General features: G+C 42.6%; 1 protein-coding gene across 1 annotated transcript in view; it reads left to right on the top strand.

Annotated features, from left to right (window-relative positions):
• Positions 1 to 8926: 8926 nt before the first annotated feature.
• The window catches only part of LOC107106366 (zinc finger protein 318-like), a 26350-nt gene continuing 8325 nt past the window's right edge, over positions 8927 to 26951 (top strand). Inside the window, exons 1-5 of the mRNA XM_015406501.1 lie at positions 8927 to 9224; positions 15723 to 15910; positions 18789 to 19383; positions 22166 to 23329; positions 23593 to 23733. Coding sequence (XP_015261987.1) covers positions 8973 to 9224; positions 15723 to 15910; positions 18789 to 19383; positions 22166 to 23329; positions 23593 to 23733 — 2340 coding nt within the window. The 5' untranslated portion in view covers positions 8927 to 8972. The remainder of the gene's footprint in view (positions 9225 to 15722; positions 15911 to 18788; positions 19384 to 22165; positions 23330 to 23592; positions 23734 to 26951) is intronic.

Below are 26951 nucleotides of genomic sequence, written 5' to 3'. Positions count from 1 at the left end.
GTTTACCTAATTGGTGAAAAATCCTTCTTTTTTGCGGTCCATTCAATCCGTTTACATTTACTGAGAGTATTCTAAGTCTCCCTTTATCCATTTATCATTCTGTTGGTGCTTTTTCACCTTTGTCAAATATCGCGTTCGAATCGGAGATTTCCTTCAGACAACCTGGCTTCTCTTCTCTTTGGGATTAAAGTTGACTTCAGCTCCTTCCGCCTGTAGATCCTCTTCTTTTCTCTCCCCTTCATCCTCTTCCATTCCGAGTTCTTCCCCATATTTTCCTAGAAAATCTTCCGCTTTAAAAATAGATGTAATCCGGTATCTTTTCTCTTGATAGGTAAAGTCCATGCCCTCTGGAAATAACCAGCTGTATTGAATGTCATTTTTCTTCAGCAACCATGTTAATTTAGCATATTCTTTTCTTTTTTCCTTAACCCTCCAGGGAATTTCCTTCAGGACTTTTATTTCAGTTTCATCTTTCATTAATGGTTTCGCATTTACTTCTCTCAGTACTTTGTCCCTTACTGTCCTCTTATAAAAGTGTACTTGTATTTCCCATGGAACTTTCATTCATCTTGCATAGGCTGAATTCATTCTAAATACTTGATCAAACTCTTTTTCCACTTCATCTCCCCCCCCAGCTCTGTCTCTCCAAGCACTGCCCCCAGATGTCCAGGAATTTCCCAAGCCAGAGTTGGCAACCCTAAAAAGTTCCCAGTGGGAAGCTAGATTACCAGTAAATATCCTTGCTGCCTAACAGAAGGGACAATCAATGCCAGCAACATATTGCATGAAGAATCTGCACAAGTGGGAAGACTGACAGCCATCCCCCTCTCCACAACTTCTGGTGGGGTTTATGCATAAACAGGCAGAGTTAGCTGGGATAGACTCCATCACTTCCTTCTAGCCAGGTCTCTGTCATGCAAACCAGGCTGGTTTTGTCCTCCAGCAACCCAGGCAGGAGTGCCATTTTATTCCTCACTGATCTGGTGTTTCACAGTATTAGTGAAGGAGCAGAGGCAGTAGGAGCCTCTATATAAGGAGAGATGATGTCTCTATGTCCAACTTTTAGAATCCCTAGTCCATAGCCTTCTGCTCCTATCTACAGGGGAATGCAGCCTTCACCAGTTATCCTACCGCAGTAAAGACTCACAACCAAATACAACAATGAGACCCACAACTATTGACATCCTGTCTGAAAAGAAGGAAACATAAAAGCAGTCTAAGAATGATGAACCAGAGCTGATGACAGAGTCCATTCTTACAAAAGTGCTATATCCTGTTTCCTGGTGAATGATGAGGTCCTCTCTTTTGGTTGTGAAGACTCTTCTCAGCTGCAGAGTCAACATTCTAGTCCCCAGGTTGTATCAAAGACTCACCCTTCTGGAACAAACCTCCCTTAAAAAGTGGGCCCTCCTCTTCACCTCTGAAATGATGCAGGCTGTACCAAGATACAACAGCTAAGCACACAGACTAAGGGAGATCCCTCCAGCTTCTTATCCCTGGATCCTCATAGTTACCTTTACAGCAGGCCTCCCTTAAAAGTGCACCTTCCTCCCCATGTAGGCTGATACTAAAATACTAAGCAGCCAAACACACTAGGCTTGCCAGCCCCCCACTCTGGTTGGGGGTTCCCCTGCTTTTGTGGGCTATGGCTCTCTTCAAAAAGTGTGTTAAATACAGCCTAAAAATGGTCAGTCAGACAACCACTCAATGAACAACAGTTACAGCTAAGTGCAACCTTGTTCTCCCCATGTTTCCAGGGCTGATTCATACCAAGATTACATATTTTTTGGTCTTCCCTCTCCCGCACCCCAGAAATAGGACTTAACACTTGATGAACCAAAGCTGCTGTTCTATCTTGCTTGTGTGTATGACAGCAAGTGATACTGACATTATTTCCTGCATTATGCAGGGGGTTGGACTAGATGACCCCGGAGGTCACTTTCAACTCTATGATTCTATGACAATTTTGTGGTAAAACATTCCTGAAATACAGTGGAGTAACTAGTTTGTTACACTGGAACTGAGAAATACTGGACAAAGCTGGATGCAAGAGCTGTGGTCTTCATATTGCCACCTTCTGGTTGTTCCATCATTAAAGGTGGCCCACCTGGTATCAGTGAGGGCCAATGTTTTTTCAGTAGTTGTTCCCATTTTTTGGAACAGGCTTCCTGAGGAGATTATGAGAGTTCTATCCTTGAAACCTTTACTTAATTTACAAAAAGTACATTCCACCTTTTAAAACACATAATAAAAGTAAAATACATATAGGTAAAGGTAAAGGTTCCCTTGCTCGAAAGCCAGTCGAGTCCGACTCTAGGGTTGCGGTGCTCATCTCCGTTTCAAAGCCGAAGTGCCAGCGCTGTCCGAAGACGTTTCCGTGGTCATGTGGCCGGCATGACTAAACACCAAGGCACACGGAACGCTGTTACCTTCCCACTGAAGTGGTACCTATTTATCTACTTGCAATTTCTTGCTTTCGAACTGCTAGGTTGGCAGGAGCTGGAACTAGAGATGGGAGTGCACAAAGGAGAGGAAAAGTCTTCATTCACTGGTGGAAGACAGTGATAGAAGAGGATAAATGAATGCCCCTTGGTAGGGAGTTCCGCAGTTCTGGCACCACGGCTGAGAAGCCCCTCTCTGGGTTCCCACCTCAAACTCAAAGGTATCTGAAGCAGAACGTCAAAAGATGATTGTAGCATTATTATTTACCCAGGCTTTTTTCTGAATGGGGACCCAAAGTAGCTTGAATAATTCTAGATAGGTTCATATGGAGTAGGCATTCCTTAAGGTATGCTGGTTCCAAACCATAGGGTTTTAAAGGTGAGCACCAGCACCATGAATTGGTCCCAGAAACAAACTGGAAGCCAGAGAAGATGAACCAAAACTAGAGTGATATGGTCTCTACAATCCATTCCCGTCACCAACCTGGATGCAACATGCTGTATCAAATATAAGTTTCCAAGCACTTTTCAAGTGCTGCCCCATATAGAGTGTATGACGTCCTCCTTATTGGGGAGGACTAGTTTCACTTTAAAAGTTCTCTTTATTTTGTTTAACAGGGTAGATTCTGCTGCCACCAGGAAATTTTAAGGATTTCCAAACCTTTATGCTTATAATGTTGCTCTTACTAGTTTGGTAGACCGAGTTCAAGGCTTACGAGGAACTATGTGGTCCTGGGAAGTATTTCATTCAGAGCTGGTATAAACTTGAATAAAAGAGGATTTATTGGCATAAATACTAAATAAGAGGGTGATACAATGTAACTAGTAATGTGTAAATGATGTACAATTGCTTTGGTATCACACTCAATCTTTTCCCTCACTGACAGGGATCTTTTCATGTAACTTTGTAACACTTGTTTAACTCTATGCCATATATGTTCACTGTTTCACTCCAGTTTGTTATGACACTCAGACTTTCCTTTAACTTTTCTTCACTTAAACTTTACTTTTTCCTATATACTCAGCTTTCAGCTCTCTTTCTCTTTCTCACTGAACAACCTCAGCTGTCAGCTTCTAACTGCTTCAACACAGAACTGCTTGTCTAATCAACTGTCAACTTGTAACTGTAACTCCTGACTGACTCACATACTCATCCAACCAGATTCACTTCCAAACCCCTCCCCCTCTCTGTCAACCACCAATCATACCACACTTGCATCTCTCAACCACTCTAGTCTATCTACCACAGCCATGCAACCAAACTTTTAAAGAGACACACACAAAAACAAGGAATCATTACAGAGTGCATTGCAATAACTTGGTCTACATGTAATCAGGGCATGCACCACAATGACAAAGTCTTTTCTTCCCAGGAAAGGCTGAAGCTGGTAAAAGGCATTCCTTGCCACAGCTGCCACCTGCTTATCCAATAGGAAGTCCAGCTCTCTAGGGCCGCTCTATTCATCAGATCTTTGTATGGAGGCATTTTCGTGGAAGTTTCACTATTTTATTTTTCATTATTAGATTTTATGTAGCAGGAGAATTTGAAGTTTTGTTGGGTTTTTTTGAGAGGAAAAAATACAATTTTTAAATAAATGGTGGGCTATAGACTTGTAAGATATTACAGTATAAAACCCAGGCATATTGTAGAATAATTAAACCCAAAAGTGAACCCCATGATTTCCCCCCTCCCTCCAATCTATTCTTCCCCAACTGGTATATACTTACTACTTTTACTTCCCCAACCAAATGTGGATAGGGGAAACGTGAAACAAGTACCAAATTTTTAACTCTTTCTCTTTTTCCTTGTCCCCCCCCACCCCTGTGCTAACCCAAGAGGTAACATGTAAATCGGAAGCAGCCCGTCGGGTGACATAACATATTTCCCCGTTCCAACACTCACAATTTTTGCCTACATGTATAGTAGCTCCCTAAGCTCAACATTAGCTTTTCCAACCCACCCTTCCCCCTCCCAAACCCACCAACATAATACAACACATAAAAACATATGATATAATGAATAAAATAGAATTTTAAAAAATCAGTACCTTCAAAACCTCCTGGATAAACCCAAGTAGAGCCTCGAAAGCCCTGCCATTTCAGTTCCTAAAATGGCAAGAGCTTGAGAAGTCCCCCACACACCCTCCCTCCCCCGACAACATTGAAATGTGTTGGTAAACATTATGGTCTTCTGGCTCCAAGTCCTATTTTTGAATTCCCGTTGTGTTTCTTCTCAACCATGCTTTAAAAGGATCTTTGCACCGGTATCTTGCTCCACTGGAGAGGGAAGGCAAAGAACTCTAATTTTCCTGTAGAAGTTTTTTCAAGGAAGAGTCCTGAGTGGGGACCAACTTCAAAGCCTGGAGAAGTTCTTGTCCAGTTTTATCATCATGTGTTTGTAAGGCAGTCCCTTGATATCAGATGAGGAGGGTTCCCCGATGCCATCCATCTATATCTGAGCTGGCTTCTGCTAATTTGAGAGTTACGGGTTTTAGAGTGCGTTGAATCTGCAACGTCTCCGCTGAGAGATGGGAACACTAACATTTTTACATATTGGAATTGCCTCTGCTGGACCATGCTTCTTGCAAAATGCATTTCTTAGTATGGGAGTCTAAGAATTCTTACAAAATATCCCGAGGTAGTTGCCATCAACTGGGATTTATTAGGCCCAATCTGTATGCCTTCAAAACTATAGGGGTTATGCCTTCCTCTAAATGAAAAACTGAGGCTAGGCAGCAACCCATGAATGCAGAAAGGTCAGTTGCACCTCCTATGTTCTCCTGGAAGCCACGAAATTTCAGATGATGTTCACAAAATTTGTTGTCTATTGTTATTATCTTTCCTTTAGCCCAGATTTCATGTTATTGCAAACCCCTTATGTTTTCTTGATTTGCTAGGCTATTTTCTATTGCTGGTAGTAGTTAGATATTCAGAGCTTGCAATGGATCTTTGTTCACTAGAGAGGAGGCATATTCTTTCTATGTAAAAATATTTATTTCTAAAGGGAAAGGTACATGGGAAATCTACAAAACAACAAACACTTAAGACTACATCCTTACTGTTACAAGCACAACAACAGACTGACTGACCCCACAGTTGGTAATGGAGATTCTTCTTTCTTCTTGATCCTAGAAGGAAATCACCTGAATACATTAACCAATGATTGTTAGTAAATAGGCTCGTTTCTGGCTTTCTCCCCATTGGCTTTGAGCCAGGTTACATTCTTGGCTATTAACCCTATAATGACTGAATTTAGACCTTTCAACACACATATTTCCAACATATTAAACCTCTGGATCCCTGTCCTGTCCCCCCCCCCCCCGGTGACACCTACTACAATATGGTTAGGTGTTAGGACTATTCATTCTTCTATTTAAATTCAATATATACAGTAGTAGGTTCAGGTTTTATACTTACCTTTTGAGTTTTGTAAGAGTTCAGTTGAGTGATGTCTTTAAAAACAATAGAACAAATTTAGAGTCCAGTGGCACCTTTAAGACCAACAAAGGTTGATTCAAGGTATAAGCTTTTGTGTGCATGCACATTTTTTCAAATACATTGGAATGGTGGGTAAGCTTCAAACTTATAGACAGGGAAATTAACATGTAACATGAGGATGTTTAAGATATGCAACATGGCTGACCACCTGGATCTATCTTTGAAAACAAAATTTTCAAGTTACCTGGCTGCTTTTTATACGAAAAAAGACATTTTTAACAAGTTTTCAAGAAATGCCATCCTGAAATGTATGTTTCCAGCACTTCTACTGTTGCAGCATACACAAAAACAAAATGATTTACATAATATATGAAATTTAAGCGAACCAATGTACATAATTTAATTCACAGAATGTCTCATGTTAATTTTGTTTGCATTGCACTCTCACTGATATAGTAGATCTGGGAACAGGAGGTATCAAATGATACCTATTAAAATACTTTTAAAATGTAATGAACCGAGAAAGCAGGGGTCATTTCCTGCAGGAGCACACAGGAGCGGAGCTCCGGCAGTAAAGAGCCCAGGGGGTGGGCACAACCAACAAGCCCCACCCCCTGCTCCCAGCAGCCCTCAGTCAGAGCAAGAAGCAGCCAGGTAAGTTGCAGAGCTCCCCCCGACCCCCCCCAGTCCTAGACAGTCCAGTGGCACCTTTAAGACCAGGTTTTATTCAGGTACAAGCTCTCCCTCCTCTGTGAGGACAGATCTGCACATTCCTCCCCCCCCCCCAATAGCTAGCAATCCAAAACAGTCCAGTGGAGCCTGAGCGGTGGGTGTTACCTTCTGACACACTTCCGGTGACGTCAGGGGGTGTGGCATATGCAAACAAATTATGCTAATGAGTTATGCTAATGAGCTCCTGCACCTCTTTCTCTACGAAATGACCCCTGCGAGAAAGCAATCTCTATCCAAATCAGAATTTGGTATAGTTGCATTTTTGGTAGCCCTAAATATGTGTATGAAAATATGGTAATGAAATGTTTCATGTATACCCCAAAGCAGCTTACACTGTTTGCCACTCCTCCATTTTATCCTCACAACAATCCTGCAAGGTTATGCTAAGAGTATAGGACTCATGCAAGATAACCCAGCAAGCTTCCATGGCAAAGTGGCAAAGTGGGAATTTGAACCTGGGTCTCCTAGAACAGCGTTCCATGCGCCTTGGTGTCTAGTCATGCCGGCCACATGACCATGGAAATGTCTTTGGACAGTGCTGGCTCTTTGGCTTGGAAACGGAGATGAGCACCACAATGCTAGAGACGGATTCGACTGGCTTTTGAGCAAGGGAACCTTTACCTTTATCTCCTAGTCTGACACTCTAATCATGATACCACACTGACTCTTGGATATGCTGGGTCAGGTGGTCACTAGCAACTGTTGTATGCACAGTTTATGAAACACTTTATACTCTGCCACTGACTAACAGGTTTGACTTGGTGGGTGCACTTAGCACATCCATGGTGCATATGTTAAGTGCCATTTATAATTCTAACATCATGAATGTATTCAGGTATTAACTTTGGTTCATTTGTGACTGTTGTTTGGATGCATGCTGGGAAGGTAAAATGCTGAAAGAACAAAATGTTAACTTGCTATTTTTGCTGAGGCTTATGGCCTTGGTAGGCCAGCTATAACTGCGCATGTCTCTGGCTAAATGAAGAACAATGGCACCTTGTAAACCATATCAGCTATATAGTTACTTTTAGAATTTTACAGTCTAAGAGAAAGAAACACTTATTGTTCAGCTAAAAGAAAAAGCTTTACTTGGGAAAGCCCAGCCTAAAAGGTTTTCTGCCAATCAGAGACCTGTTAGGTCAGAGTGCTGATGTTTGATGGAACCAATAATCTTGTTCAATTTGTGTGCATCATCCTGAGTATAAAATCCTATGTCACCCATTGTAACACTCGAAGAGTCTGTAGGGTATTCAGGGTTCCAAAACCTTGAAATCTGTACTCTTCCTTTATTAATACATTATTTTTTAGTCTTCTACTCTACAGGACTTTGTGTGTTTTCTCAAACTGGCCTGGGCAAACACAACCAGGACAGAGGTTCTGTCTAACACAACCAAGTCCCTACTCTATTTTGCTAACAGTTACTACGTCTGTGTCCTCATGTTGGAGAGGTATTGTAATATTGCAAGTGTATGCTGAAAGTGAGAAAATTATGAGAAGTCTCTTAGGGAACGACCCTAAGCAGTTCTACTCAGAAGTAAGTTCCATGTTACTCAGACTTATTCCCAAGAAAGTGTCTACACGATCGCTGCCTTAATATTTTTATATGTTAGTTGGTAATTGTTACATGTTTGAGAGAAAGAAAGGGTCTTTTAGAATAATGTTCTAATTACTAACTTTAGGTCCAGGGAAGCTCACAACAGAAAGATGCCACAAGCCTCTTGTTTGCTGCTACTGCTGATCCTGTGATGATCAGGCTTCAGGAACTGTCACACCCACTCGATTTTTTTTATTGGCGAAATACACCCTCGCAGACACAAGTCTTTGTTACGATAGTGTACCAACTGTTCACGATGACCAAATGGACAGAGGTGAGTACATGTTATTTCTTTAACAACAGCTGTGACTAAATATTCTGCAACAATTTCACAGCCAATCATGTGAGACTCAGGACTGGAGGCATACTACGGACAGGTTCCACCACCACCACCACCCCCCGCGACACAAGCGCACTTAAATCGTCTTTTCAAAGACTCTAGTGCGTATAAATTCCGTTGCCTCGCATACACCTCTGATGATAAATAAAATACGAAATAAAACAGAAAAGCAGAGCGCATGCCAGGCTCGCGCTCCTTTCCTATCGTCAGGCGCCTCCTTTCCAGCCCCAGCCACCGCCCCCTAGAGGCTCTCTCCTTCCACGTGACGCGCGGTCCGCCTCCGCCATTTTGTTTGTTTGGCGGTCTCTCCATCTCCTGGCCTCACTGTCGGCGGCGTTTGCGTCGCGCGCGCATGCGTACATACAGCGGTGGTGGGGCAGTCGGTGCGGGGGAGGGAGTGAATGCGGCCTCCGCCGCTCCCGTGGCCATGTACCGCTCTAGCAGCGGCCGCTCGAGCCTGTCGTCCTCTAGCCGGTCCAAGGAAAGCAGCAGCTCGGGCTCCCGCACTTCCCGCTCCGGCGCCTCCACGTCAGGCCCGACTCGAGGCCGCAGCCCCCGCCGCTCGCCCTCTCCCCGGGGCCGGTCGCCGTCTCCGCGCCTCACGAGTAGGGTGGGCTCTCCATCTGGGGGCAGCCGGAGCCGCCGCGGATCTGAGCAGCGAGACGGCAGCTTGAGCAAGGTAAGGATCCCCGAAGACTTGACCTCGGTTTCTCCTTCTTCCCTCCGTGGCGCCCCTGGAAAGAGCCGCCGGCTCGCCTTCGGCCTGAAACGGAGCTTCTCTTTCGCTCCCCGCCCCCCCCTCCCCCAGTTCTGCGTGGTTTCTGTTATCACACAGCGGTTGCTGATAAATACACAACCTCGGTACTGCACTTCTTCTTTGAAATTTATTTCCTTTCTGTCCGAAGAAGCTGTTTGAGAAAACGATATTATCGTCCTCAGGAAAGAATGCAGTTTAGCCCCCCCCCCCCCCCCCCGCCACCTTTGTTGCACTTTGTGAGCTGGTGAATTAGTAGTGTACCTATAAAAAATCTAAATCAATATAGCTAGTTCTCAACATTACCAAATCTGTGGGTAGTTAAGTTTGGAAATAGGAGTTAAGCCCCACATTTGAAGAAAAAATTGAAATATAAAAAGAAGACAGTGGGGTTAACCCCACCCCAATAATAGAATCAGATCTAGTTGTTTGAAGAAATGAATACCTTCAGTGGCTGTTGCTAAGCAGCCATAACATCATTGCCAGACTTGAAGCCCTGGTTTCTGTCACTTAAATGCAAGGGGTTGGGGAAAGACCCTGTCCAGAGTTTTTTTGGCCTGAGTGGAGATTCATCCAAGCCAGGCCCACCAGGAACTGCTGGGCAACCTGCTACCACCTGCCTGGCCTGACTGACCCACACCTGCGTGTCTGCTTATTCCTGTTCAACAGCAGCCACACCATGAATAACCATGTGGTACGAGAGGGAATACCTCTCTCATGGATCACTGCCTTAACGTGGCAAGGGGGCTTGTGTGGTTCAATGAGGCTGTGGGCTATGCCGTGGAGGGCCACCCAGGATGGACAAGCCACAGCAGAGAACTCAGACAAAATGTGATTCATTGGAGAAGGAAATGGCAACCCACTCCAGTATCTTTGCCCAGAAAACCTCATGGAAAAAAGGCTAAAAGATATGACGCTGGAAGATGAGCCCCTCAGGTCGGAAGGTGTCCAATATGCTACTGGGGAAAAGCAGAAGGCAAGTACAAGTAATCCCAGAAAGAGTGAAGTGGCTGGGCCAAAGCCGAAAGGAAGCTCAGTTGTGGATGTGTCTGATGGTGAAAGGAAAGTCCGATACTGCAAAGAACAATACTGCATAGGAATCTGGAATGTAAGATCTATGAATCAAGGTAAGCTTCATGTGGTCAAAAATGAGATGGCAAAACTGAAAATTGACATCTTGGGAATCAGTGAACTAAAGTGAATGGGAATTGGTGAATTTAACTTGGAAGACCATTATTTCTAATATTTCTTCTATTATTTCTAATCTACTATTTCTACATTTTGGGAATCCGTGAACTAAAGTGGACAGGAATGGGTGAATTTAACTTAGAAGACCATTATATCTGCGGCCGTAGAATCCCGTAGAAAAAATGGTATGGCCTTTATAGACAACAAGAGAGTGCAAAAGGCAGTGATGGGATACAATCTCAAAAACAACAGAATGATCTCAGTCTGAATCCAAGGCAAACCATTCAACATCACAATAATTCCAAGTCTATGCCCCAACCACTGATGCAGAAGAGGCTGAAGTGGGCCGGTTCTATGAAGACCTACAACACCTCATAGAACTAACACCAAAAAAAGATGTCCTCCTCATCATTGGGGACTGGAATGCTAAAGTAGGAAGTCAAAAGATAACTGGAATAACAGACAAGCTTGGCCTTGGAGAACAAAATGAAGCAGGGCAAAGGCTAACAGAGTTTTGTCAAGAGAACACGCTGGTCATAGTGAACACCCTCTTCCAACAACCTAAGGGGCGACTCTACACATAGACATCACCAGATGGGCAACACCGAAATCAGATTGACTATACCATTTGAAGTCAAAGATGGAGAAGCTATACAGTCAGTAAAAACAAGATCTGAAGCTGACTGTGGCTCAGATCATGAGCTACTCATTGCAAAATTCAGACTTAAACTGAAGAAAATTGGGAAAACCACTAGGCCATTCATGTTTGTTGGCATATTGTATTATATGTATGCAAGATGACAGCCAATGATGCACACATGTCAGATTAAACTGATCTGGGTGACAGGTAAGACTGTCATGTGACAGGGTCACCAGATGCAAGTTGCACTAGGTTGCATCAGCTAATTAACTATGTCACCATGAGTTGGCAAAATGACTCTGATTGGTGCAAGTACTGTATATATGTAATGTAGTCCAGAGGCAAGTGTTCCACACCAGTGGAAGAGTGTATTGCGAAGCACCTTGTCGGTCAGTTCTATGAACCTGGGATACCGCATGGTGGAAAGGACTGTGTAAATAACTGTAAATAAAAGCCACTGTATATAGCTCAGATACAGCATCCTGATATCATTATTATTCAGACGTTCTGCGCATGCCGTCAAGTTGTGTGCCATTGGAGTCCTGCTTAATACATGTCTGAGAGAGAGAGTTTGGACCTCCTAAAAAAGTTACTCACCTGAGGTTATTTGAACTATTTATTCCAGATGTGAATTGGACATTTTTCTGATTAAAAATTTCCCGGAAAACCCACATCAGTAATGGCACCCTGGAGACATGTATTCCAGCATAAATTTGCGTGAGTATCCTGAAGCAGCCACTGGAGTCCTGCTTAACACATGTTTTAGAGAGAGACTTTGGACCTCCTCAGAAAAAGCACCTTCGCTTTCGGAACGCCCTTGAGGAGTAAACCCCGCTGAGCTGGAGGGTGAAACAACCACAGAGAGAGCCTGCACACACTGCCAGAGAATAACCTCAGTACGTGGATAGAGAACTGCCAGAAGTACAAGCTGGGTTTCAAAGAGGTAGAGGAACTAGAGATCAAATTGCCAACATTTGCTGGATTATGGAGAAAGCAAGGGAGTTCCAGAAAAACATCTACTTCTACTTCAATGACTACGCTAAAGCCTTTAATTGTGTGGATCACAACAAACTGTGGCAAGTCCTTAAAGAGATGGGAGTACCAGACCACCTCACATTTCTCTTGAGAAACCTGTATAAGGGTCAAGAAGCAACGGTTAGAACAGGATATGGAACAACTGATTGGTTTAGCATAGGAAAAGTAATACGACAAGGATGTATATTGTCACCTTGTTTATTTAATTTATATGCAGAGTACATCATGCAAAATGCCGGCCTGGATGAATCACAAGTCGGAATTAGGATTTCTGGGGAAAACATCAACAACCTCAGATATGCAGACGATACCACTCTAATGGCAGAAAGTGAAGAGGACCTAAAGAGCCTCTCACTGAGGGTGAAAGAGGAGAGCGCAAAAGGTGGCTTGAAACTCAATATTAAAAAAAGTAAGATCATGGCATCTGGCCCCATCACTCCTTGGCAAATAGAAGGGGAAGTCGTGGAAGCAGTGGCGGACTTCATGTTCCTGGGATCCAAGATCACTGTAGACAGTGACTTCAGCCATGAAATTAAAAGACGCCTGCTCCTTGGGAGGAAAGCGATGGCAAACCTTGACAGCATAATAAAAAGTAGAGACATCACCGTGCCAACAAAAGTCCGCATGGTCAAAGCAATGGTATGGCTGCGAGAGTTGGACTATAAGGAAGGCTGAGCACTGAAGAATAGATTCTTTTGAATTATGGTGAGATATGGTTCTATCCAGGGGGACTAAAAGAGGCTGTGGTGACACTTCTCTTAAAGAAACCATATTTGCCTCCTACTGATTTGACCAATTACTGCCCAGTCTTGAATCTTTTGTTTCTGGGTAAGGTAATTGAGATCATAGTGGCGGAGCAGGTCCCTACCTTCCTGGAGGACACATTGGCTCTAGACCAATTCCAGTCCAGTTTCAGCCCTGGCCAGGGGATGGAGACAGCATTGGTCGCCCTCACAGACTGTCTTCGTAGGCTGCTAGATCGAGGTGGGTCGGCGCTTCTGTTGTTACTTGACCTGACAGCAGTGTTTGACACAGTTGACCATGAACCACCTTGAAGTGGCTTGCCTCATTTTCCCACGGCCAGGGACAGAGGGTGATGCTAGGAGAGAGGTTCTCTCCCTGATACTCTCTGGTACGTGGAGTCTTTCAAGGGGCAGTCCTGTCTCCAGTGTTATTTAGCATCTATATGTGCCCCCTCGCCCAGCTGGTACAGAGTTTTGGGCTGGGTTGTAACCAGTATGCGGATGACACCAAGCTGTATCTGTTGATGGACAGAAGGCCAGACACCTCCCCAGATATTTTGGCCATGGGATTAGAGGTCGTGGTTGGATGGTTGAAACAGAGCTGGCCGAGACTGAATCCATCTAAGACAGAGGTCCTGTGGCTGGGTAGGGGGGACTCTGGGTTAGTTTGCCAACTTTCGGCTCTTGATGGTGTGCCTTTAACACCAGTGCCGACTGTCAAGAGCCTGAGTGAGTTTCTGGATGCCTCGTTATCAATGGAGACCCAGATCACCAATGTTGCCAGACTGTCATTTCTGCAGTTACATCAGATCAGTTAACTGGTTCCCTTCCTTTCTTACCCTGACTTAGTCACAGTGATCCACACAACAGTCACCTCCAGGTAAGACTACTGTAACCCGCTCTACACAGGGCTACTCTTGAGACTGACCCAGGAACTACAGCTGGTCCAGAATATGGCTCCGTGGGTTCTAACCAGAACCGCATCGTCAGCCCGCATACAACTGGTGCTACACCAGCTGCACTGGCTCCAAGTTGAATACCAGATCAGGTTGAAGGTTCTGGTACTAACCTTTAAGGCCCTAAACAGTCTGGGATCAATGTACCTATGAGACCACCTCTCCTGGCATATCCCCCAAAGAGCTTTACGTTCAGGTGGGAAGAACTTATTCGTGATCCCTGGCCCAGAAAGCATCCAGCTGTCCTGAACCAGAGCCAGTTTTTTTAGGCCTTGGTGCCAGCCTTGTAAAACTCTCTGCTGGATGACATTCATTTCCTGCGGGACCTAATGCAGTTCCGCAGGGCTTATAAGACAGATGTTCTGCCAGGCCTGTGGCTGAGGACAGCAATGGTTTTCTCCATCTTGTCTGGCTCTGTTCTTATATTCTGTTATGGGGAAGAGATGCTAGTTTGTCTGTTTATGTGTCATCTGCAAATTGTTAGTCCACTTGTTCAATTGTTAAGCTATTTTAATTTCTGTAAGTTTTAAAAATTTTAACCTGATTGCTAATGCTGTTACTGAAATGTTGTTCCCCGCCCCGAGCCCTATACGGGGGAGGGCGGGCTATAAACCAAATTTAAAAAGTGGTTGGCCACTGTGTGAAACAGGATGCTGAATTAGATGGACCACTGGTCTGATCCAGCAGGGCTCCTCTGATGTTCTTAGTACTGTTCAAGAATTACAAAGCATTTGGGTTAGATAAACTCAGCAATATGGTTTGCCTCTGTTCAGCAAATGCTCAATTCCAATTATTTATAAATAAGGCTCAGGGTGATTAACAAGTGTATATAGGATAGCCGTGTTTTTCTAATGTATTAGAATGTCCAGTTGTGGAATTTCCAATCACATGCAGCTGAACACATGCCATTCGGAAGACCACAAGCAAAGTAGGAAGACAGTAGCTCTTCCTTGTTTTTACTCTAGTGACTTGTGTTTGGTAACATTGCCTCTAAATACGGAGGTCATAACACCTGAGAGGCTTATCTTGCTATTGCACTGATTCCAGCAGGTTCTTGCAGCTCCCAAAGCAAAGGCCTTAGTGGGGAGAGCATAATACATGTATGTTGCTCTCCATTTACTTACATTGTACACAAGGCCCATCCTCTTTGCTTGAAGGTTTCTTGAATTGGGAAGCCATGAATCAAACTCCAGTTAACCAGGAAATCCAAATGCACTCACCTGAGCAAATTTGATTTTGTTTTCACTTACAAATTGGGGTCTTAAACCTTTGTTTCAATTTCAGTTTAGAATCCTAGTTTGTAGAGAAGAAACAAACTCTAGTGTGTCTAGCAGTCTGCATTCAGTTCACAGTGAATTGGAGTTGAACTCAAAGCTTTCTGAACCTAGCAAACTTTAATTTCATTCATGTGTGAGTGGAAGTGGGAGAGAAGCATGCAAGCATGACAACAGCTGCTACAGAGTTTGCCATGATAATGGCTGATTGTGATCATTGATCCTCACTTGCATTAATTGCCTATTTATTTTGGAGTTCTTTGTAGTCAGCTTAGATTTTAGCCAACCTGAATAGTTTGGTGTTATTGGTACAGATAATTTATGCACCAGTTAAATAGAACCACTTTTAATACATATCCTTGGGGAATTCCATTGCATACTTCATTCTGAGAACTGTCCATTTACTTATATCATTTTCTATTAGTTATTTTTCAGGTGTCTTCAGCCCAGGTCGTGCATATCAGAAAATGTTGTGTGTTTGAAATTGGCACTGATTTGTAGTTCCATCTGTTACGCAAAGGCTCTAAAGACTGTTCTTAATAAAAGAATGTTGTGTGTGATGGGGTTGAATTTTTCTCCTTATGCAGAGATGTTCTCCAAGGAGGCAGTCATGCTCTTCACAAAGGCACTCACAGTTTCCGGGCAGTTGTTCTCCAAGTCGACACTCTGAATCTTCAGTGGAACAGAACTTGTGGACTGAATTTAACAGTGACGTTTATGGCATTGACCCACGAGAACGAAGGAGACTGTCTGACAGACTAAGTGATGTTGACAGGTAGGGTTCTCTAACAATCAGCATTTCAGAATCAAGAACGTCTTTTTTTCTTTTCCTGTAAATTACGTAAAACAATAAAGATTTTCTGTGGATATAGAAAATGTAAAAAAACTAGATAGTGTTGGATTTGTTCTGCATCTAGGTTTTTTAGTATCCTTTTTTGAGGTTCAGGTTTGTATCTTCCGTTAACTGAACAGTTTGCATTAGGAAAGGTATATAATATATAATAATAGTAGTATAATAGTAGAAACATGTATTTTGCACACTTGTTTCTTTTAAATTTTTAACCTAAGAAATCGAATTTTAATTCAGCTGATCAGGCTGGAGAGTAACAGATTCCTATCAGGCTGTCACTACTTGGATTTTTTTCCCTAGTGGTGGGGTTTACTGTGCCTAAGGGCAGGATGTCTCAGGTTCTGCTAACAGTGGGCTTGTCTTGTATAGCTGAAAAACTAATGTGAAAACCACAGTAGATACCTTTTCCCTTTAGTTATTTTACTTATATCCCACCTTTCTTTCCAGTGATAACACAAAGTGGCTAACACAGTTTTCCTCTCCCCCATTTTATCCAGGGGTGGCCAAACTTGGGAGCTGCATGCGGCTCTTTCACACAGTCTAATTTAATGTTAATAAAAAGCAAATTGCATATTTTTCAATAAAAACGTGTGTGTAATATTTGTTCATGTCTTGCGGCGCTCAAACATTTCAAACATCTGATGTTTATTCTGTGTGGCTGTTACGTTAAGCAAGTTTGGCCACCCCTGGACTAACCCAAGGTCACCCAGCAAGCTACCATGGCAGGGTGGGGATTCTAATCTGGGTCTCCTGGATCCTGGTCCGACCTTGGAACTATTTCACTCCTAACCTGGCAGATTCCCAGTTTAGAAGATTCCATCTAAAACATATATACCATTACTGACCCTGCTTCAGTACTGGAGTACTTCAGTTGGAGTACTGATCGGAGTAACATCTCTGATGGAGTCTTCCCTGGTCATCATAGGTATAAAGTTACCAAAGAGAACTGGCTCTGTGTACAGATCATGCCCTTCCCCAACCAGGTTACAGCTCCTCTCATAATCCAGCTCAGATGTGAAGAAAAACCATGACAGATCAAAACATCAAGTTAGATTTCTTCTAATTTATTTATTATTATTTATTTATTTCATTTATATTATAATTGAATATCAGAGAGAGCTGGGCAAAAACGAGCTGCGATGCAGCAGCAGCCATGGAGAAGGAAGCAAGAAGGAGCCACTTGCTCATGGGCTGGATCTGAGCCCTGCAGGAGCCGAATCCAGCCCGTGGGCCATATGTTTGACACCCCTGATTTAGAGTTTTGGGACATCCAGAGGTAGTTTTTGGATATATCAAAGGGCTTGATTAGTAGGCCCAAATATTACAATTCAAATTATATTCATCATTACATTCTTAGGTTGCATAATAGTCATCATGCTGACAGGAAGAAAGTCTGTCTCAAATATACTTTGAAGTATTTTTTTAGATTGTCTAGAATGAAATATGATTTCTTTCAGTATTTCACAAACGCATTTCCTTCATCCTGATGAGTGTTCAGGGTTAGACTGAGACACCAGAAAATGCTGAAATCACCAGTAGGGATCTTAGGGGAGTGGGGCTACATTCCCTGTGCTGAGCATTGAGAGAGAGAGAGAGCACGAGCATGGGGAAATAAGTGAGGGACAAACCCCTTGGCTGCTAATTCATGTGCAGTTTGTGCTGCAGGTAAAGGCAATGGGATGGTTGTTGGGTAATAGGAATCAAGAACTGAAAAGGTTAACAACAAACCAAGTTGAGGGGCTAATGTTAAGATCAATATATATGGCTCAGATATTATAAAAGATACATGTATTTATTGTTAAATAATTAAAAACATTTAGGGGCCCAACATTAGCCTCAATACAAATTAAAATACATAAAACACAAGTGGAAACTATTGCGACCCTGTTTTGGCCCGAAAAGGCCTTCTTCAGCGGTCAAGCATATTACATACATATATGATACAACTTGTAGCTATTAACAAATCAGTACTGGACCAAAAAGGGGGGGGGGGGTTCTAATAAAGATAGAATGGCGTAAGGCTTAAGGATGTAAGTGAGGCCTCTTGTAGTACAGCCTTATGTCATAACCAAAGGCATATGTGTTGAATAGTATTTCTCCTGTATGCCTCTCAGATTTGGTCCAGAAAGTACAGATGCAAATAGCAGATCAGAGCCAACGTAACATGAATTGTGTGCAGTGTTGGGTAATAGGTACAAAGATGGAAAAGGATCATATTTACTGTAGACAGAAGAGAAAGGGAGGAAGGGAAGATGGGAGAAAGTGACATACAACCTCCTTCCCTCAAAGGCAGAGGTTCAGATTCCAGAACAGAGAGCAAAAGCTATGACTATCTCTTGTTCCCACCCCACCAGTGGCATAGAGGATACAAGGGCACAGTGTAGCTGGCTTCCTGGGAGAGGGGGGAGAATGGCTCAGTGGGCACATGTTAAGAGGGAAAGGGGACAAATGAAGGAAAATCTCATAGGATCTTAAAGGGTTGTTTTTCCATGTTTCTTTTACACAGCATATGTTGTTCTTTCCATATGAGGGCTCTGATAGGTCTTTTTCTTGGAGGAGAAAGCATAGGGTGCCAGGGAGGAGAGGGGCTGTTTTCTTGCTGAAGAAAAAGTCACCTCCAAGTTGCTTCAGCTTTCTTCAGGAAGAGTAACATAGTACTAGTGAGCTGCTGCTAAATATGAAGAACCCTCAGAACCAGCCATGTTGGGTTGAATGCAAGAAATAGGGCTGGGTTTTGGAAAGTCGTGGACTATTTCATGTTAATTTGACCTTAGAGTTTCTTTGTTTATCTGTCCATTATCAGGGGTTACCTGGATGAGGATTCAGTATTTATCAGAGGACTTTCACATTCCCGAAGCCCTGAGCAATATCGTTCTCGACAGGAAAGTCCTAGTTCTTTCAGTACAAGATATCACAAGGACTATCGTGGTAGGGATGCTTTCCTCCACCAATCAGACTATGACATGAATGATGACTGTCTAGAAGATCTACCAAGAGAATCTGACAGGGATGGCAAACTATTTACAAAGTCCTTATATCCATCAGAGGAGGAGAGGATTAATCCAAAGCGGCTTCGATCTGACAGAGAGGACAGAATGCTTGATGTGAGCACAGATCCTCGAGGTTCCTTGTCAGAAAACCGAAATTACTACAAACGAAGGCTTAGTAGTAGTCAAATGTACCCTGATGAGGACCCTGTGAGTTCTAGAAGAAACAGGGAAGAGGAGGAGCTGAGCAAAAATACATTTCAAGATTGTCCTGGCGGTGATTATGTGATTCGTGGCTTGACTAACTCTCTGCAGTCTTCTGAATCTCAATACCTTTATAGACCTGATGAAGCACCAGCAATGCCCAAAAAATCAATCCTGAAGAAACGAGTAGATGATCCTACCATGCAGGTTTGATGCACATTCTCCTCCCTGCTTGTTAAATTGTCAATCATACTTCATTGTTTAATCTTGAATATAATATTTAATCTGTTTTCAGTCTTTGTTCTTTAGTGGAACAAGTATCCTCAAAGTACAATTTCATCCTGGTTTCCTTCACTGTGTTGATTTAGCATTAGTAACTATACAAGTGGAGGCCCGCAAGAAACTTGCGGGATGGTTATCTCATTCATCACACCTTTGCTTCCTCTCCTCACCCCCTACCTCTCTCACACTATTTCTCCCCTCTGCCCCCCTTTTCTTGCTCTCTCTTTCTCCTCCATGCATGTGACTTCCTCTCTCTTTCTGACCTGTCATCTTTCTCATTGTTTTTCTTCCTCCCCACTTCATCACTCTTTCTCTCTCTTTTTCTGCTCCACCCCTCAAATGTCCAGGAATTTCCCAACCTGGAGTTGGCAACCCTATTTATTTATTTATTTATTTATTTATTTATTTATTAATTAACAGCCAGTTTACCTTTATCTGCCTGTTTGTCTTCTGGAGCCATCCTTCCTGAGCTAAGACAAAAATGTGTGAGCTGGAGGCTAAAAAACTGTGAGCTAGCTCACACTAACTCAGCTTCTGCAAGATGGGGATCTGAACCTGGGTCTTGCAGACCCTACTTTGAAGCTCTAACTGCTGCCCCTCACTGGCTTTCATAGGGTGCCTGCTGATGAATGGTAGCAAGCAGCCGAGGCTAGGTGAGTCATGCAAATCAGGGGGGACCTGGCAACCCTAGATAACTGCCAGGCCTAGAGTTGCCAACCTCCAAATGGGACTTGGGGACCCCCCAGAATTACAACTGGATTCTACATAGCAGAGGTCTGTCTCCCTGCAGAAAATGGCTGCTTTTGAGGGTGGACTCTGTGGCATTATACCCAGCTGAGGTCTCTCTCTTCCCAAACCCAGCCCTCCACAAAATCTCTAGAAATCCCCCAGCCTGGCACTGGCAACTCTTGAGGCCTGGCCCCACGGCTCCTTTCCTCCCTCCCTCCTTGAAAGGCCAAAAGAGGCCTGGAAAGGGTCCTTCCCCCGCCCTTTGACTCACAGAGCCAGTTAGAAGCCTCTCCCCCCCCCTCGAACTTCTAATCTCTCTCTCACCGTTGATGCCTGAGTTAGCTCCCTGCAGAGGCCATTTCAAAAGGTATTGGGGGGAATTCAGCCGTCCCTGGAGGGATTTTTTTACTTCTTGGATTTTTCTGCAGACACAGGAAGTATACTGACTATGTAGGAAAAGCTGTTGGGGCAGAGTGAGCTTCCTGTTAGTGGAAATAAGTATCCGTACAACACACCATCTGTTGGAATTAGATATATAGATATTTAACATCTGAAGTGCCATTTGATTGCGCATGAGGATATTTAATTTTTTTTAGAATTCATGGTGCAATTATTGCCAAATTGTGTTTTTTAAAATTCTGTGCTTTTGGATAGAGTTGTTATAGAGAAAAAAAACAGTGGTATGAAATGAAGCAGCCTGGGCCGTGGTGAGTGCTTGGTTGGCAGACCACCAAAGAATACCAGCGTTGCCATGCAGAAGCAGGCAATGGCAAACCATCTCTGAATGTCTGTTGCCTTGAAAACCTACAGGGTTGTCATAAGTTAGCTGCAATTTGCTGGCAAATAAATAAAATAAAATGAAATGAAACTTATGTAATGAGATCAAGTGGAGTGGATTTTGGAGCAGAAGAAATCTAAATTATTTTTTAATGGACATGAGTTTAAGGGCGGGTTGGTAAAAGTAGCTTGGAGCATCCTAATTTTCATATATGATGAGATGCTAGCAATATTTAACACATTACATTTGTACATTATATTTTGTAGTATTTCATTTCATTTATTATAGCCCACTCCCTTTCAAATATTTGTCCAGCTGCTGCTTAAAGACTGCCAGTAAGGAGGAGCTCACCACCTCTCTAGGTAGCTGATTCCACTGTTGAACAACTCTGACTGGAAAAAAGGTTTTTCCTAATATCCATCTGGTACCTTCCCACCATTAATTAAAACCCATTATTGCGCGTTCTGTCCTCTGCTGCCAACAGGAACAGCTCCCTGCCCTCCTCTAAGTGACAGCCCTTCAGATACTTAAAGAGAGCAATCATGTCCCCCCTCAACCTCCTTTTCTCCAGACTAAACATTCCCAAGTCCCTCAGCCTTTCCTCATAGGGCTTGGTCTCCAGGCCCTTCATCATCTTCATCGCTCTCCTCTGCTCCTGCTCCATTCTGTCCACATCCTTTTTGAAGTGAGGCCTCCAGAACTGCACACAATACTCCAGGTGTGGCCTGACTATGACATCTTGCGATTTGGATGTTATGCCTCTGTTGGTATACACCTCAGAATTGCATTACCCATTTTTGTCACTGCATCACACTGGCAGCTCATATTTAACTTATGGTGCTACCCACATTGCATTATTTCAGGTACTCAGGAATCATGCAATGCATTTGTCATAACACTTAAGCAGTTGTCCTTGGCTGTGTAGCAACATTAATGAAAGCAAACAAAACTCTCACATTGCCCTCATTTCAAAATGGAGAGAGGAAATTAGTAAGAATGGCTGTTACCAAGACAGTTAAACTGACATTTCCTGCCTTGTTGTTGTACTTTCTTTTCTAGTCAAAGATATATTTTTGTGCATGTTTCTAAGCTAAGCCTTTTTATACAGAAGTGTTGTTTTTTCTGTAGATGTAATATTGATTAACCTCATTAGAGAATATCGTAAGAAATGAGAAATCATCTTGTATATTTGTTTTTTAGCCCTCTGAACAGAGTTTTGGGAGTTTTTTGAGAAAAAAGTATCAGGAGTTGACGTCAGAGTCTGCAGACCCGCATGACGACTTCCTCCTTCCTCATGAAAGAGCCAGCCAGGATGGGAGTGGTATCTCACACATTCTGGGCAGGATGGCAGATTCTACCAGCACTCAAGAGAAAAGAAGGCACAGCATCCTTGATGTTGAAGATGAAGAGACGTTTCTTTATGGTGATGATGAGGATGACTCTAACATTAACTGTCCTCCTACTGAGATGCTAACAGTGAATGGTGGGAAGGAATCTGTAAGCCTGAATAAGAGACCCCCATCTCCTATCCCATCTGTAAAACCAGACAATTCGGAAGGGTCCGGAATAGAGTATGAAAAGATCCATGACTTGCTCAAAACTATTGGTCTTGACATTGGGGTGGTTGAAATTGGTGAGGGTGCCGCCCGTACGCAAGAACGGCTCCACGGGAAAAAAACATTGCGTTCTATAGATGGTCTTTCTTATAAAGCAGACTCTAGTGAGAAGGACGACATTCAGAGCAATACTCATTCTTCAGAGTCAGATTGTAAGAATTCTTTGTCACCATGTGGTTCTTTCCAACCATCTGATGATGTATTCTCTGCTCCGATAGCAAAGCATGCTAAAACACTGGAGTACAATAATTCTGCTGGCCCACCAGAGCAATCTTTTCCTTCAGTATCCGTAACTCCATCAGCACCGCCTTTGCCGCCTAACTTGCCGCCACCTCCTCCCCCAGTTTCCCAGTATTCACTATCACACTTTACAGCGTTCCTTGCCGCTCAGGCAATGCGAAATTATCCTCCTCCCACAATGCCCCCACCTAGCTATAATGCATATGGACATGGTATGGCTTATTCAGCTTCCGCCTGGCCCATGTACCCCCCTCCTCAGCAGTCTAATCCTGCACTTCCACATGTACGCAGGCTTGAGTCCACGACAGTGCCACCACAGCCTACCAAGTCCAACCTCAGAGTTATTGAGACAGTTTCTAGAATCAAGAAGCCTGAAAACAGATATAAATCTGTGCTTGTGAAAGTCCCTATTACTCCTACTGGCTCCGAATTGCTTTCTCAGTCTTCCAACAGTGGTACTACTGAAAGAATATCAGATGGAAAAAATCCAGCTGTTGAGAAGCCACAAGTGAGTAGTTTTAACTTGGATTAAAATTTTCCAGTAATATTGAAATACTGCAGCATTATCTGAAAATATTGGAGTGCTTATTACCTCTCTGTGTAGATTTCCCCCCAAGTTTGATTAGTTTTCTCCATTATACAAATCAGACATTTCCCCCAGCATTGTTGTTGCTGGTGAAAAGTGGAGAACTGGTTTCCTCAACCCATAAGGATGTATGGCTCTAGATGCCGTTCATGGATTAGGATTATTTATTTCTCAACTTTCTCCAGGGATCTAAGTTGGGCAAAAGAATGCCGACAGATGAAGAGTGCAATGAAGGACATGGAGTAACAGTCCAGTCTGGAAATAACTCTAACAAAACACCCCATGGAGCCCTCGTACTCAGTAATCTACACTGTAAACCATGTCAGGTAAAGAACTTCAGGAAAAGGACAGATTTGATTATTTTTTCTTTCCATTTCCTGATATTAATACAGGCATTTAATGCATGTTTTTTTAATGTATTTTCTGGTTTTTGTCTTTTATCCCTACTCCTTCTTAAACAAGTGGAATTTCACTTCATGCAATTTTCCCATTCCATATTCTACCCCACGCTATTTCCAAGGGTCCACTAACTCCTGGGTGTTGATTTGTGCAGTGTAGGAGGAGCAGTAGTGAGAAGATAAAAATGGAAAATACCTGCTAGCAGCACTACTTCTTTGTGTTCAAGCCATTGTCAGGGGGGATGTGGGGTGTGTGTCTGTGTGGGTTATGGCAAGCCTTTGAATTAATTACCTCCAAGACATCCAGTTGTTAACAGCCTTGATTGAGTCTTGCCAACTGAGCGCCATGGCTTGCTTGCTTGAGTCAGTCCATCTCATATTGAGTCTTCCTCTTTGTCTGCTGCATTAAACTTTTCCTAACATTATTGTCTTTTCCAGTGACTCATGTACTTTGGTCACATTATGAGAAGTCAGTAGCCTGAGTTTAGTCATTTTAAATTCAGGGAGTGTTCAGGCTTGATTTGATCTAGAACCCACTAACTTGGTTTTTTTGACAGAGTCTGTGGTATTTGTAAAATTCTACTCCAGCACTACATTTCCAAATGAATTAACTTTCTTCTTGTCAGCTTTCTTCATTGTCCAACTTTGCATAATAATGGGGAATACTGTAGTATGAATTTATCTTGATTGTGGTCACCAGCAACACATCCTTACACTTAAGAATCTTTTCTAGCTCTTTCATGGCTGCCCTTCCCAGTCTCAGTCTCCTAATTTCTTGGGCACAGTCTCCCTTTTGGTTGATGATAGAGCCAAGGGACAGGAAATCTTGAACAATTCAAGTTTCTTCGTTGTCAGCCTTAAAGTTGTATAATTTCTCAGTATTCCTTACTTTTTCTTTTCTTTATGTTCAGCTGTAATCCTGCTTTGGCTATTTCTGCTTTAAACTTCATTAGTAGTCATTACATCTCTTAACTGTTTTCTGCCAGTAATGTGGTGTCATCTGCATATCTCAAATTGTTAATGGTCCTTCCACCAGTTTTCACTCTACCTTCATCTAAATCTTATTCAGCTTTCTTTATGATATGTTTTGCATATAGATTGGAGAGATGGGGAGATAAAATACATCTTTGTCTGACACCTTGACATCTGGAAAGCACTGTTTCTTCGAATTCTGTCCAAACAGTAGCCTCTTGTCCAGAGTATGGATTGCACATCAAAACAATCAGATGTTGTAGCATACCCATTTTTTTTAGAACCAACCATAGTTTTTTAATTAGCCACACAGTCAAAATCTGTGAAATGAATACAGATTTTCTTTTGAAATTCTTGTGTTTGCCCCCGTAATCCATGTTCAATTTGCAATATGCTTTGTAGTGCCTGTTCCTTTTCTGAATCGTGCTTGAACATCTGGCATTTCTCCTTTCATGTATGGTAATAGTCTTGTTGTAAGATTTTGAGCATTAAAATGCAGTGGTCCGATAGCTGCTGTGGTTTTAGATATCTGCTTTTTCGGAATTAGAATGTAGATTGAGCATTTCCAATCTGTGTTCCATTGTTTTGTTTTCCATATTGTCAAGATTTTGTTAAGATTTTGGTAGACTCTGTTTCTTTAAATAGCTCTATTGATATCCCAGCTCCTTCTGGTGATTTGCTTTTCCTAATTGGTTTGAATGCAGTTTTCACTTTACTTTGTAAAACTGCAGGAATTTCTTCAAAAGATTCTTCTTGGAAGGAATCTGTGATCCTTTCATCTTTTCTATCTAGTTCTTCAGTGCATTAGCTGTTGTAGATTTTCCGGGTTGTATGGCCATGGTCTTGGCATTGTAGGACCTGACTTTTCACTAGTAGCTGTGACTGGCATCCTCAGAGGTATAACACAGAAAGATGGAGTACTCTCTGTGTCAAGGTGAGAAGAGAATGGTAGGCAGGTAATTTATATCTACTCAGGAAGGTGGGGTAGGGCTGAGTCATTATCTTGTAGGAGTTCCCCAGGCTATGAATGTGCTAATGGAGGAGCTTTCCTGAGGAGATTCTTTTGTTTATGGATTGTTTCCTGAGGCAGTTTCCTGTTTCCTGAGGAGGTTCCATTAGCACCTACTTCACCTTCTCAGCCCTACTCCACCTTCCTGAGTAGATATAAATTACCTGCCTACTGTTCTCTTCTCACCTTGACACAGAGAGTACTCCATTTTTCTGTGTTATACTTCTGAGGATGCCAGTCACAGCTACTGGCAAAACGTCAGGTCCTACAATGCCAAGACCACGGCCATACAACCCAGAAAATCTACAACAGCTAATGAACTCCAGCCATGACAGCCTTCGACAACATATCTTCAGTGTATTGTTCCCATCTTTTATTTTATCCTGTTCAGTTAATGTAGTTCCATGTTGATCTTTCAGCATGCCTAACCGCGCTTTACAGTTCCCTTTGGTTTCTTGGATCTTGTGAAACAGATATCTTGTTCTTCTTTTTTGTTCTCTTCAGTTTCTCTGAAGAAGTGATAGCATAGTTCTCTTTGTTTCTATGTGCCAGTTGCTGGAATTGTATTTAGATTTCTGATACTATGTCACCTTTCACTGTTTGCTTCTCCTCTATCTTTAGAAATTTTAAGAACTTCCATCAGTCATCCATCAAGCTTCTTCATTTCTTTTGGCTACATGAATAGTCCTTGGGTATTCTTCCTTGATAATATCTCTGGTTTCAACCTGTGGTTCTTTTGATTCATGTTCTCTGTACTTTTTATATTTTATTGTTTGGCTCTTGTTCACTGGCATTATACATTCTTAAACAGATTTTTAAAAGATATTAAAGTCTCACTGTCAACCTTTTTTTCTTGTTTCAAGTAGTATTTAGTAGTCTAGAAACAAAGTGTAACTGATTGCAATTCTCAGAAATACATTGTATTACTGAAGCTTAATTTGGGAGGACAGTCTATTTACTATTACATCTCTATGTAAGTTGAGTCTTCATTCAGGACTGAAGAGTTGTATGCAATGTGAGGTGGTAACATTCTGTATTGAACAGGAGAACTAGAATGCTTAAAAGTATTTTTATTGTATTGCAGTAGACTCCTGGAAGAATTAAACACTTGTCACAAGATCTTTGATTTCAGTGTTATTTATCTTTTTTTTTTTGCCCCCCCCCC

Source organism: Gekko japonicus, unplaced genomic scaffold (assembly GCF_001447785.1).
Source record: "Gekko japonicus isolate JY-2015 unplaced genomic scaffold, Gekko_japonicus_V1.1 scaffold5138, whole genome shotgun sequence".
NCBI lineage: Eukaryota > Metazoa > Chordata > Lepidosauria > Squamata > Gekkonidae > Gekko > Gekko japonicus.
This window is presented reverse-complemented; position numbering and strand designations above follow the sequence as displayed.